We start from the raw sequence: 14441 nt of genomic DNA on the forward strand, positions 1-14441 counted from the left end.
AAAACAAAACCGCCCATTCTTTTTGACAATCGCCTGGCCGAGGCCAGGACTAACAACATGGTCACTTTCCATGTGAGATATTGGTCAACAGCATGGTCACTTTCCATGTGAGATATTTCAAATCCACAGATTTGAGCGGTTCAAACCAATATGATTTTAAGGAATCCCAACACTATGTTGAGATCTCACGGTGCCCCTAGAGGCACAAAAGAACTGTATATGGAATACACCCTTTACAATCTGGACTTCAGGAACTGAAGTCAATTTTTTCTGGAAGAAAATCGACAGGGCCGAAATTTAAATCTTAATGAACCCCAATTTGAGACTCAAAACACTCCTGTTTTCAGGAAGTGCAGAATCGACCTAGTTGAATTTCCTTCGTGGAGCCTTCCTGGCCTTACCCACGCAACATATTTTCACCACATGTGGTGATGACGTTGTGCGGTCACCTCCTTCCTGGCTTTGACCAAGGTAGGTATGACCTCTTATGGAATGCCTTTTTCCCTTCAGAATCCGGTATTCAACCGCCATGCCGTCAAACGCAGCCACGGTAATTCTTGGAAAAGACATGGTACTTGCTGAAGCAAGTCCCTTCTTAGCTCCCCAGGCCCTTAGTCCTCTGTGAGCATCTCTTGAAGCTCCGGGTACCAAGTCCCTCTTGGCCCATCCGGAGCCACTAGTATAGTTCATACTCCTCTATGTCTTATAATTCTCAATACCTTGGTTATGAGAAACAGAGGAGGGAACCCATACACTGACTGGTACACCCACGGTGTTACCAGAACATCCACAGCTATCGCCTGAAGGTCTCATGACCTGGCGGAATACCTGTCCCGTTTTTCGGGCGGGACGCTATCATGTCCACCTTTGGTCTTTGCCAACGGTCCACAATCATGCTGAAAAACTTCCCTATGAAGTTTCCACTCTCCCGGGTGGAGGTCATGCCTGCTGAGGAAGTCTGCTTCCCAGTCGTCCACTCCCGGAAAGAACACTGCTGACAGTGCTATCACATGATTTTCCGCCTAGCGAAAAATCCTTGCAGTTTTGTCACTGCCCTCCTGCTTCTTGTGCCGCCCTTTCTGTTTACGTGGGCGACTGCCGTGATGTTATCCCACTGGATCAATACCGGCTGACCTTGAAGCAGAGGTCTTGCTAAGTTTAGAGCCTTATAAATTTGCTCTAAGCTTATTTATGCAGAGAGAATTCTCCAGACTTAATCACACTTCCCTGGAATTTTTTTCCCTGTGTGACTGTTCTCCAGCCTCTCAGGCTGGCCTCCGTGGTCACCGGCATCCAATCCTGAATGCCAAATCTGCGGCCCTCTAGAAGATGAGCACTCTGTAATCACCACAGGAGAGACACCCTTGTCCTTGGATATAGGGTTATCCGCTGATGCATCTGAGGATGCGATCCGGACCATTTGTCCAGCAGATCCCACCGAAGAGTTCTTGCGGGAAATCTGCCGAATGGAATTGCTTCGTAATAAGCCACCATTTTTACCAGGACTCTTGTGCAATGATGCACTGACACTTTTCCTGGTTTTAGGAGGATCCCGATTAGCTCGGAGAACTCCCTGGCTTTCTCCACTGGGAGAAACACGTTTTTCTGGACTGTGTCCAGAATCATCCCTATGAACAGTAGACGTGTCATCGGAAAAAGCTGCGATTTTGGAATATTTAGAATCCACTCGTGCTGACGTAGAACTACTTAAGATAGTGCTACTCCGACCTCCAACTGTTCTCTGGACCTTGCCCTTATCAGGAAAGCGTCCATGTTTCCTTTTAAGAAAAATCATCATTCCGGCCATTACCTTGGTAAAGACCCGGGGCGCCGTGGACAACCCAAACGGCAGCGTCTGAACTGATAGTGACAGTTCTGTACCAGGAACCTGAAGTACCCTTGGTGAGAAGGGCAAATTTGGACCTGTAGGTAAGCGTCCCTGATATCCAGTGACACCATATCGTCCCCTTCTTCCTGGTTCGCTATCACTGCTCTGAGTGACTCCATCTTGATTTGAACGCTTGTATGTAAGTGTTCAAATATTTCAGATCTCACCGAGCCGGTTGGCTTCAGTACCACAATATAGTGTGGGATACTACCCCCTTCCATGTTGTAAGAGGGGTACTTTGATTATCACCTGCTGGGAATACAGCCTGTGAATTGTGTGAGGGGGAGATGTCTCGAATTTCCAATGTACACCTGGGATACTACATGTAGGATCCCGGAGTTCCCTTGCGAGTGAGCCCCCTGCGTACTGAAACTCTTGAGATGACCCCCTACCGCACCTGAGTCCGCTTGTACGGCCCCAGCGTTATGCTGCGGACTTGGCAGAAGCTGTGAGGGGCTTCTGTTCCTGGGAATGGGCTGCTTGCTGCAGTCTTCTTCCCTTTCCTCTACCCCTGGGCAGATATGACTGGCCTTTGCCCGCCTGCCCCTATGGGGACGAAAGGACTGAGACTGAAAAGACTGTGTCCTTTTTTTTGCCGATATGTGATTCGGGGTAACAAAAAGTGGATTTTTCAGCTGTTGCCATGGCCACCAGGTCCGATGGACCGCCCCTTTATACGGCAATACTTCCACATGCCGTCTGGAATCTGCCTCACCTGACCACTGTCGTGTCTTCGTCTGGCAGATATGTAAATCACATTTACTCTTGATGCCAGAATGCAAATATCCCTCTGCGCATCACGCATATATAGAAATGCATCCTTAAAATGCTCTATAGTCAATAAAATCTTGTCCCTGTCAAGGGTATCAAAATTTTCAGTCAGGAAATCCGACCAAGCCCCCTCAGCGCTGCACATCCAGGCTGAGGCGATTGCTGGTCGTAGTATAACACCAGTATGTGTGTATATACTGTCATGATATTTTTCAGCTTCCTATCAGCTGGCTTCTTGAGGGCGGCCGTATCTAGAGACGGTAACGCCATGTTTTTATAAGCGTGTGAGCGCCTTATCCACCCTAAGGTGTGTTTCCCAACTCGCCCTTACTTCTGGCGGGAAAGGGTATACCGCCCATAACTTTCTATCGGAGGAACCCCACGTATCATCACACACTTCATTTAATTTATCTGATTCAGGCAAAACTACAAGTAGTTTATTCACACCCTACAAAATACCCTTATTTGTGGTACTTGTAGTATCAGAAATATGTAACAGCTCCTTCATTGCCCTTAACATGTAACTCGTGGCCCTAAAGGAAAATTACGTATGTTTCTTCACCGTCGACACTGGGGTCAGTGTCCATGTCTGTGTCTGTCGACCGACTGAGGTAAATGGGCGTTTTTACAAGCCCCTGACGGTGTCTGAGACGCCTGGACCGGTACTAATTTGTCCGCCGGCCATCTCATGTCGTCAACCGTCTTGCAGCGTGTTGACATTATCACGTAATTCCATAAGTAGACCATCCATTCCGGTGTCGACTCCCTAGAGAGTGACATCAACATTACAGGCAATTTGCTCCGCCTCCTCACCAACATTTTCCTCATACATGTCGACACACACGTACCGACATACAGCACACACACAGGGAATGCTCTGATAGAGGACAGGACCCACTAGCCCTTTGGGGAGACAGAGGGAGAGTTTGCCAGCACACACCAAAAGCGCTATAATGTATATAACAACCCTAGAAGGTGTTGTTTCTATATATGCGCTCTTAATATATCATTATATCGCCAATTTATGCCCCCCTTCTCTTTTAACCCTGTTTCTGTAGTGCAGTGCAGGGGAGAGTGGGAGCCTTCCTCACCAGCGGAGCTGATCAGGAAAATGGCGCTGAGTGCTGAGGAGAATAAGCTCCGCCCCCTTTTCGGCGGGCTTTTCCTCCCGGTTTTTTAATAACTGGCCTGGGTTAAAATACATACATATAGCCTTAATGGCTATATGTGATGTATTTATTTGCCAAATAGGTATTTATATTGCTGCCCAGGGCGCCCCCAGCAGCGCCCTGCACCCTCCGTGACCGTGTCAGTGAGCCGTGTGACAACAATGGCGCACAGCTGCAGTGCTGTGCGCTACCTCTCTGAAGACTGTGAAGTCTTCTGCCGCCTGTTTCCGGACCTCCGTTCCGCCGTCTTTCTTCAGCGTCTGTAAGGGGGATCGGCGGCGCGGCTCCGGGACGAACCCCAGGCTGACCTGTGTTCCGACTCCCTCTGGAGCTCAGTGTCCAGTAGCCTAAGACTTCAATCCTCCTGCACGCAGGTGAGTTGCCAGTCTCTCCCCTAAGTCCCTCGTTGCAGTGATCCTGTCGCCAGCAGGAATCACTGATTAGAAACCTAAAAAAAAAAAAAACTTTACTAAATAGCTCCTTAAGAGAGCCATCCAGTTTGCACCCTTCTCGGACGGGCACAAAAACCTAACTGAGGCTTGGAGGAGGGTCATAGGGGGAGGAGCCAGTACACACCATGTGACCTAAAAAGCTTTTTAGATGTGCCCTGTCTCCTGCGGAGCCCGCTATTCCCCATGGTCCTGACGGAGTCCCCAGCATCCACTAGGACGTTAGAGAAAGTAGGAACGTCTCCATAGACACGTGACATTTGTATTCATATGGGTGGTCTTCTGTTTGCCGGCGCTCAGTATACCGGCACTTATTTTCCCTCGTGGGGGTCCACGACCCCCATAGAGGGAGAATAAAATAGTGTGGCGCGCGTAGCTCGCCACCGTGCCCGTAGCGTGGCGAGCGCAGCGAGCCCGCAAGGGGCTCATTTGCGCTCGCCAAGCTGTCGGTAAGCCGGCGGTCGGGCTCCCGGCGCCGGGATGCTGGTCGCCGGGAGCCCGACCGCCGGCCAGCTGTAGTGAACCCATTCATATACCACAGTGTGAGGATTGGTTTTAAATAAAAAGCAAAGAAAATGAGGTTTTCAACTTTTTCCTTAATCAGCATCTTTAATACATTACAAAATAAAAACATAAAGATCATTATGACAAACATAACTTTAGACAACTTCTTTAACCTGTGGGGCAGATGTAACATGTGCAGAGAGATTAGATTTGTGTGGGTTAAATTGTTTCTGTGCTTGGTAAATACTTTAATTTTACACTACAATTTCGATTTTAGTTTGAACACACCCCACCCAAATCTAACTCTCTACACATGTTACATCTTCCTCACCCGCAGTGCAACATGGTTTTGCCCAGTTGCTTGCTTTTTTGGTTTGCTAACAACTCTGAATAACCCCTATGTGCGAAGATCATCATGTACGAGACATGGAGAGCACTTGGGGACAATTGCTTCATATCTGCTTACGCAGTGTGGAGGTGGAACCTATGAAGGAGACGTAACACTGAAAGCCCAAAGCTCAGGTAACAAATAGCAATGGAGCTCAAAATCCTGACCCTGTAGGTCTGGCCTGGTCTGTCCAACCTGTGGCTCTCCAGCTGTTCTGAAACTACAAGTCCCAGCATTCCCTGCCACAGTTTTTCTATGAAGTAATGCTGAAACTGCGGCAGGGCATGCTGGGACATGTAGTTTGACAACATCTGAAAAGCCACTGGTTGGCCAGGCTGTAGGCGATTGTAGTCGGGACTAGCATGGCAGTGTTGTTAAAGACTGCTCTATTGACAGTCCTCCAAGTGCTTGTATGGTCTATATGTTACATGACAAACATGACTGCGTTTAGCATGCGAGAGTACTCGTCAAGGTCAGTTGTACGGAGTAATCATTTATATACTGTTGCAGCAGCAACTGCAGCTACAAATCAAGCTAGAGAACAGTAAATGCAAATCAGTCATCCAATGCATGCCAGTACAGCTAAATAAAACAGAAGTGTATGTATAGATGCCATGACACCCAAAATTTATACATTTTCTTCATATTTTTGAAAGTGTATTTTTCTTATGTACAGACACACCAAACATATCTAAAAACTACCAACCTTTAACCCTCTCAAAATCTGATATACAAGAAATTGTATTCGATCTTCCGATAGTTTCTCATGCTTCATTATCTTGCCCAAGTCTGTGCCCATGAATGGCATAACCAGATAACTGAAAAAAAAAAAAAAAAAAAAGTACGACTAAGTATGCACCAAGACTCAATAAGAGAACAGTGTTTTCTGTTCAAAAGACAAATGAATCGAAAACACAAAAAAGGTGGACACTAATATCACTGAAGCCTACAACTAAACGTACCAGGGTTCTCAGAGATGAAGATATTGGCCCTCATTCCGAGTTGTTCGCTCGCTGCCGTTTTTCGCAGCGCAGCGATCACGTGAAAAATTGGCAATTCTGCGCATGCGCATGGTACGCAGCGCGCATGCGCTAAGTACTTTCACAGAAAACTTTGTACTTTTACACAAGCTCAAGCGACGCTTTTCAGTCGCTCGAGTGTTCGTAGTGTGATTGACAGGAAGTGGGTGGTTCTGGGCGGCAACTCAGCGTTTTCAGGGAGTGCGCTAAAAAACGCAGGGGTGCCAAGTAAAAACGCAGGAGTGGCTGGAGAAACGGGGGAGTGGCTGGCCGAACGCAGGACGTGTTTGTGACGTCAAACCAGGAACTAAACGGACCGAGGTGATCACAATCTGTGAGTAGGTCTGGAGCTACTCAGAAACTGCAGGAAAATATTTTCGAGCAATTCTGCTAATCTTTCGTTCGCAATTCTGCTAAGCGAAGATACACTCCCAGAGGGCGGCGGCCTAGCGTTTACAATGCTTCTAAAAGCAGCTAGCGAGCAACTCGGAATGAGGGCCATTGAGAGGTTATGGAGAGTTCTTCCTACACATGCATACTTCCTTTTTGTAAGTTCACTGAGAGACACCACACTCAGGCTGAACATGGAACAGCACTGAGGTACGAAGATTACCATTGCTGCCTCACAGCTTTGCAGTCATGGGTTCGATTCCAATCAGGCCCCCATCTTTGTGGAGTTTGTATGTTCTTTCCCTAAGACATACTGCTAAGTTAATTGGCTTCTGACAAATAATAGGATTTTAATACCTACCGGTAAATCCTTTTCTCTTAGTCCGTAGAGGATGCTGGGGTCACTTCAAGAACCATGGGGTATAGACGGGATCCAGAGACATGGGCACTTTAAGACTTTCAAAGGGGTGTGAACTGGCTCCTCCCTCTATGCCCCTCCTCCAGACTCCAGTTATAGGAACTGTGCCCAGGGAGACTGACATTTAGAGGAAAAGGATTTATTGTTAAACTAAGGTGAGATACATACCAGCTCACACCTCAAGCACGCCGTACAACATGGCATTCAACACAACGCAAGTCAACGGCATGAACAACATCAGCAACAGGCTGACTATAAACGTAACACAACATGTGTGTAACCATAACTGCAGATACAGTACGCACTGGGACGGGCGCCCAGCATCCTCTACGGACTAAGAGAAAAGGATTTACCGGTAGGCATTAAAATCCTATTTTCTCATACGTCCTAGAGGATGCTGGGGTCACTTCAAGAACCATGGGGTTTATACCAAAGCTCTAGAACGGGCGGGAGAGTGTGGATGACTCTGCAACACCGATTGACCAAACATGAGGTCCTCATCAGCCAGGGTATCAAACTTGTAGAACTTCGCAAAGGTGTTTGAACCCGACCAAGTAGCCGCTCGGCAAAGTTGTAATGCCGAGACCCCCCGGGCAGCCGCCCAGGATGAGCCCACCTTTCTGTCAGAATGGGTCTTCACCGATTTCGGTAATGGCAATCCAGCCGTAGAATGAGCCTGCTGAATCGTATGACAGATCCAGCGCGCAATAGTCTGCTTGGAAGCAGGAGCCCCAATTTTGTTGTGAGCATACAGGACAAACAGAGCCTCCGTTTTCCTAAACTGAGCCGTTCTGGCCAAATACATTTTCAAAGCTCTGACTACGTCGAGAAATTTCGATTCCAGCAAGGCGTCAGTAGCCACTGGCACCACAATAGGGTGGTTCAAGTGGAACGACGAAACCACTTTCGGCAGAAACTGCTGACGAGTCCTCAACTCTGCTCTATCTTCATGGAAGATCAAATAAGGGCTCTTGTGAGACAAGGCCGCCAATTCAGACACCCGCATGGGGGATGCCAAGGGCAACAGCATGACCACTTTCCAAGTGGGGAATTTCAACTCCACCTTTTGTAAAGGTTCAAACCAATGAGATTGAAGAAATTGCAACACCACCTTAAGATCCCACGGTGCCACAAGGAAAACAAAGGGAGGTTAGATGTGCAACACGCCTTTCAGAAAAGTCTGAACTTCTGGAAGGGAGTCCAATTGTTTTTGGAAGAAAACCGATAAGGCTGAAATTTGTACTTTAATGGAGCCCAACTTTAGGCCCGCATCCACACCGGCTTGTAGAAAATGGAGAAAACGTCCTAACTGAAATTCTTCCATAGGAGCCTTCTTGGATTCACACCAAGACACATATTTTCTCCAAATACGGTGGTAATGTTTAGACGTCACTCCTTTCCTGGCCTGAATAAGAGTGGGGATGACTTCCTTGGGAATACCCTTTCGGGCTAGGATCCGGCGTTAAACCTCCAAGCCGTCAAACAAAGTTGCGGTAAGTCTTGGAACACGCACGGCCCCTGCTGTAACAGATCCTCCCTCAGAGGAAGAGGTCAGGGATCTCCTATGAGTAATTCCTGAAGATCTGGATACCAAGCCCTCCTTGGCAAGTCTGGTACAATGAGGATCACTTGAACCTTTGTTCTTCTTATGATCTTTATCACTTTTGGAATGAGTGGAAGCAGAGGAAACACGTACACCGACTGAAACACCTACGGTGTCACTAGGGCATCCACTGCTATTGCTTGAGGGTCTCTCGACCTGGTACAATATCTCTGAAGTTTCTGGTTGAGGCGAGACGCCATCATGTCTATTTGAGGAATTCCCCAAAAAGACTTGTCACTTCTGCAAAGACCTCTTAATGAAGACCCCACTCTCCTGGATGGAGATCGTGTCTGCTGAGGAAGTCTGCTTCCCAGTTGTCCACTCCTGGAATGAAGATCGCTGACAGAGCGCTTGTATGTTTTCCGCCCAACTGAGAACCTTTGTGGCCTCTGCCATAGCCGCTCTGCTCTTTGTTCCGCCCTGGCGGTTTATGTACGCTACTGCTGTTATGTTGTCCGACTGAATCAAAACGGACTGATTGCGAAGAAGATGTTCCGCTTGCAGAAGGCTGTTGTGAATGGCCCTTAACTCCAGAACGTTTATGTGTAGACACATTCCCTGGCTTGACCATCATCCCTGGAAGCTTTCCCCCTGTGTGACTGCTCCCCAGCCTCGGAGACTTGCATCCGTGGTCACTAAGATCCAGTGTTGGATCCCGAACCTGCGTCCCTCTAGGAGGTGAGAGCTGTGCAGCCACCACAGGAGTGAGATTCTGGTCTTGGAAGACAGGGTTATCCTTCGGTGCATGTGCAGATGGGACCCGGACCACTTGTCCAACAGGTCCCACTGAAACACTCTGGCATGGAATCTGCCAAACCGAATGGTCTCATAGGCCGCCACCAACTTCCCCAGCAACCGAGTGCATTGATGGATCGATACTCTTGGCGGTTTCAGGATTTGTTTGATCAGGTTCTGAATTTCCAGAGCCTTTTCCACTGGAAGAAAAACTCTGTAATTCTGTGTCCAGAATCATTCCCAAAAACAACAGCAGTCTCGTCGGAACCAACTGTGATTTTGGCAAGTTTAGGAGCCAACCATGTTGCTGCAGAATTGTCAGGGATAGCGTAATGTTCTGCAGTAATTGTTCCCTGGATCTCGCCTTTATCAATGAGATCGTCCAAGTACGGGATAATTGTGACTCCTTGCTTGCGCAGGAGAACCATCATTTCGGCCATTACCTTGGTGAAAACCCTCGGAGCCGTGGACAGACCAAACGGCAACGTCTGAAATTGGTAATGACAATCCTGAACTGCAAACCTCAGATAAGCCTGATGTGGAGGATAAATGGGAACATGTAAGTAGGCATCCTTTATGTCTACAGACACCATAAAATCCCCCTCCTCCAGGCTGGAGATCACTGCCCGGAGAGATTCCATCTTGAATTTGAATATTTTTTTTTTTAGGTAGAAATTGAGGGATTTGAGGTTCAGGATTGGTCTGACTGAGCCGTCTGGCTTTGGGACCATGAACAGGCTCGAATAAAAGCCTTCTCCCTGTTGCGACGGGGGAACCCTGACAATGACTTGATTGAGACACAATTTTTGTATTGCGGCGCATACCACCTCCCTGTCCGGAAGAGAAGCTGGTAAGGCCGATTTTAAAAATCGGCGAGGGGGAACGTCTTGAAACTCCAGTTTGTACCCCTGGGACACTATTTCTAAAACCCATGGGTCCAGGGCCGAACGAGCCCAGGACTGACTGAAGAACCTGAGACGTGCCCCCACCGGTGCAGACTCCCGCAGGGGAGCCCCAGCGTCATGCGGTGGATTTGGCAAAAGCCGGGGAGGACTTCTGCTCCTGGGAACCGGCCACGGCCGGTGATCGTTTACCTTTTCCCTTTCCTCTAGTAGCAAGGAAGGAAGACCCTCTGCCTTTTCTGTATTTATTGGGCCGAAAGGACTGCATCTGATAGTGGTGTGCTTTCTTTTGTGGTGCAGGCACATAAGGTAAAAATGATGACTTACCCACGGTAGCCATAGATACCAACTCATCGAGGCCGTCACCAAACAATACCCACCTTTATACGGTAAAGACTCCATAGCTTTCTTAGAGTCAGCATCAGCATTCCATTGATGAATCCACAATGCTCTCCTAGCTGAGACTGCCATGGCATTAGCCCTTGATCCCAAGAGGCCAATATCCCTCGCAGCTTCCTTTAGGTAGACTGCAGCGTCCCTGATATAACCTAGTGTCAAAAGAATGCTATCCCTATCCAGGGTATCTATTTCAGATGACAAGTTATCTGCCAATCTTTCCATAGCACTACTCACCCACGCAGATGCAATGGCTGGTCTGAGTAGCGTACCCGTGGTGATATAAATGGATTTCAATGTATTTTCCTGCTTAGGATCCGCAGGATCCTTTAGGGCTGCCGTGTCAGGGGACGGAGGAGCCACCTTTTTGGACAGCCGTGATAGAGATTTTTCCACAATGGGGGATGACTTCCATTTTTCCCTATCCCCGGATACGCCACTGGAATCCTTTTGGGAATCTGAAACTTTGTCAGGATTTTCCCAAACCTTTTCACAAAGCGTGTTCAGTTCATGAGAGGGAGGAAACGTTACCTCAGGTTTCTTTTCTTTATACATACAGACCCTAGTATCGGGAACAGTAGGGTCCTCAGTGATATGTAATACGTCTTTTATAGCCACAATCATGTACTGAATGCTCTTTGCCAATTTTGGATCTAATCTGGCATCACTATAGTCGACACTTGAGTCAGTGTCCGTGTCGGTATCCGTGTCTGCCAGCTGGGTAAATGAACGCTTTTGTGACCCCGAGGGGTCTGGACTTGTAACAACACATCCTCTACGGATTTTGTCCAAGCCTGGTTCTGAGACTCAAATTTATCCACTCTCTTATTTATCAGAGCCACATTAGCATTCAGAGCACTCAATACATTCACCCAATCAGGAGTCGGTGGTGCCGACAGGGTCACCCCCACAGCCGTTTGTGTCCCTAACAACGTCTCCTCCTGGGAAGAGCCTTCAGCCTCAGACATGCCGACACACGTGCACGCAGCACACACAGACACACTCGGCATATAGGGGACAGACCCACAATAAAGACGGTCACAGAGGGAGTTTGCCAGCTCACAACCCGGTTCTGACACAGTTTCAGAATGTCCCAGACCTGCAACGCTTTTATAATAATTTATATTGTACCAAAATTCACTGTTCCCCCCCCCACCCCGTTTTGTACCGTTACTTGTACAGCAGTGTGAGGAAGGACCAGAGACTCTGCAGCTTCTGTGAAGAGAAAATGGCGCTGATGTGAGTTGTGAGGACTAAGCCCCGCCCCCAGAATGGCACGCTTCAGCCCCGCTAATTTTCCAAAATCTTTATCCTGGCGGGGATTTGGACAGAGGGTTTGGCACCTTGTCCCCTCTTTACCAGTCACTTTTTTAGAGGTTAATATGCTGCCCATGCCCCCCCCCCAGCGGATGGGATCCAGACGTTCAGGAGACCAACGCAGGAATCACGTCAGCCGGCATTTTGCCAGCATCCCGACACCCACCCCAATTACCACTCGGTTAGTGGGTCCTCACCACCAACCCAGTGGGAATAGAACCTGTGGCGAGCTAAGCAAGAGGACTCGCTGCCGGTATTCCGGCAGACAGGATGCTGCTGTCGATATACTGATGGCCGGCATCCCTTCTGCCAGTATATCATACCGGACCCATATATGCAACTGCAACCCTACAATAATTACCGGTTTCCTATCTTCAAGTGTTTACCACTATAAATATATTCCCTTACCAAATGTTTATGTTCTTATTGGCTAATTTTAAAGCTTCAACAAACGAAGGGGAGGAGGGGGGGGGGGCTTAGAGAAAAAAAAAAAAGTATATTATATTTTTTATATATATATATATATATATATATATATATATATATATATATATATATATACACACACACACACACATTTTATATATATATACACACACACACACATATATATACACATACACACACACACACATGTACATACACATACACGCTATATGGACAAAGGCATTCAGACGCCTGACCATTACACCAACAGAGACTGTAATGACATTGTATTTAAAATACATATTTTAATATGGAGTTGGTCTTCCTTTTGCAGCTATAACCACTTCTACTCTTCGTGGAAAGCTTTCCACAAGATTTTGGAGTGTTTCTGTGCAAATTTGTACCCATTTATTCTGTGCAGCATTTATGAGGTCAGGCACTGATGTAGGCCTGGTTCGTAATCTCCATTCCAGTTAATTCCAAAGGTGCTCGATAAGGTTGAGGTCAGGGCTCTGTGTGGGCCAGCAAATTCTTCCACACAGAATTCATCAAACCATGTCTTTATAGTAATTGCTTTGTGCACTAGGGCAGTCATGTTGGAATAGAAAAGGGCCTTCCCAAACTGTTGCCACAAAGTTGGAAGCACAGCTTTGTCCAAAATGTCTTTGTATGTTGAAGCATTAAGATTTATCTTCATTTGAGATAAGAGGCCTAGCCCAACCCTGAAAAACAGCCCCATACCATCCCCTCCTCCACCAGACTTCACAGTTGGCCCAATGCAGTCAGGTAGGTAACGTTCTCCCGGCATCCGCCAAACCCAGACTCATCCATCTGACTGCCTAAGTCATTCTGATTCGTCACTGCACAGAACACATTTCTACTGCTCCACATTCCAGTGTCGGTGTTCTTTACACCACTCCATCCGATGCTTAGCACTGGACTTGCATGCAGCTGCACGGCTGTATAAACCCATTCCATTAAGCTCCCACTGCACAATTTTCTTTGCCTAAATTAATGCCAGTGGAAGTTTGAAATTCTTCAGCTATGGAATAAGCAGAATGTTTGCGACTTTTACGAACCATGGGGGTAATTCAGAGTTGATCACAGCAGCAAATTGGTTAGCAGTTGAGCAAAACCCATGTGCACTGCAGGTGTGGCAAATATAACACTTGCAGAGAGAGTTAGATATGGGTGGGTTATTTTCTTTCTGTGCAGGGTAAATAGTGGCTGCTTTATTTATACTCCACAATTTAGATGTCAGTTTGATCATACCCCACCCAAATCTAACTCTCTCTGCACATGTTACATCTGCCCCCCCCCCCTTGCAGTGCACATGGTTTTGCCCAATTGCTAACAAATTTGCTGCTGCGATCAGATCTGAAGTAGGCCCCATGTGCCTTAGCAGTTGTTGACCCCGATCTATGATTTTATGTGGTCTTCCGCTCCATGGCCGAGTTGCTGTTGTTGCTAAGCTTCCACTTTCTAATAAAGGGGGTAATTCAGACCTGATCGCTCGCTGCGATCAGATAGTCACCGCCTACAGGCGAGTGTATTTTAGCTGTGCAAGTGTGCAACCAAGCAGTACAAAAAAAAAAAAAAAAAAAAACTTTGTGCAGTTTCTGAGTAGCCCAGGACTTACTCAGACGCTGCGATCACTTCAGACTGTCCGGGACCGGAATTGACGTCAGACATTTTTTCAACCACTTCCTGAAAACGGTCAGTTGACACCCACAAACGCCTTCTTCCTGTCAATCTCCTTGCAATCGGGTGTGCGAATGGATTCTTTATAAAATCCATCAAACAGCAACGATCCGCTTTGTACCCGTGTGATGCGCCTGCGCATTGCATATGCATGCGCAGTTCTGGCCTGATCACAGCGCAGCGAGAAATGCTAGCGAGCGATCAGGTCTGCATTACCCCCAATACAACTTACATTTGACCGTGAAATTTCATCCCGGTTGGATATTCCACAAACAGTCTCGTTGCAAGGGTGGCATCCTCTCACAGTACCACACTTGAAGTCACTGAGCTCTTCAGAGTCACCCATTTTGTATCACAAACGTTTG

The 14441-nt window shown here is 47.4% G+C and overlaps 1 protein-coding gene across 1 annotated transcript in view; it reads right to left on the bottom strand.

Annotated features, from left to right (window-relative positions):
- Window positions 1-14441, bottom strand: part of MAPK12 (mitogen-activated protein kinase 12) — a 249362-nt gene that overhangs the window by 146765 nt on the left and 88156 nt on the right. Inside the window, exon 4 of the mRNA XM_063927154.1 lies at window positions 5876-5987. Coding sequence (XP_063783224.1) covers window positions 5876-5987 — 112 coding nt within the window. The remainder of the gene's footprint in view (window positions 1-5875; window positions 5988-14441) is intronic.

Source organism: Pseudophryne corroboree, chromosome 6 (assembly GCF_028390025.1).
Source record: "Pseudophryne corroboree isolate aPseCor3 chromosome 6, aPseCor3.hap2, whole genome shotgun sequence".
NCBI lineage: Eukaryota > Metazoa > Chordata > Amphibia > Anura > Myobatrachidae > Pseudophryne > Pseudophryne corroboree.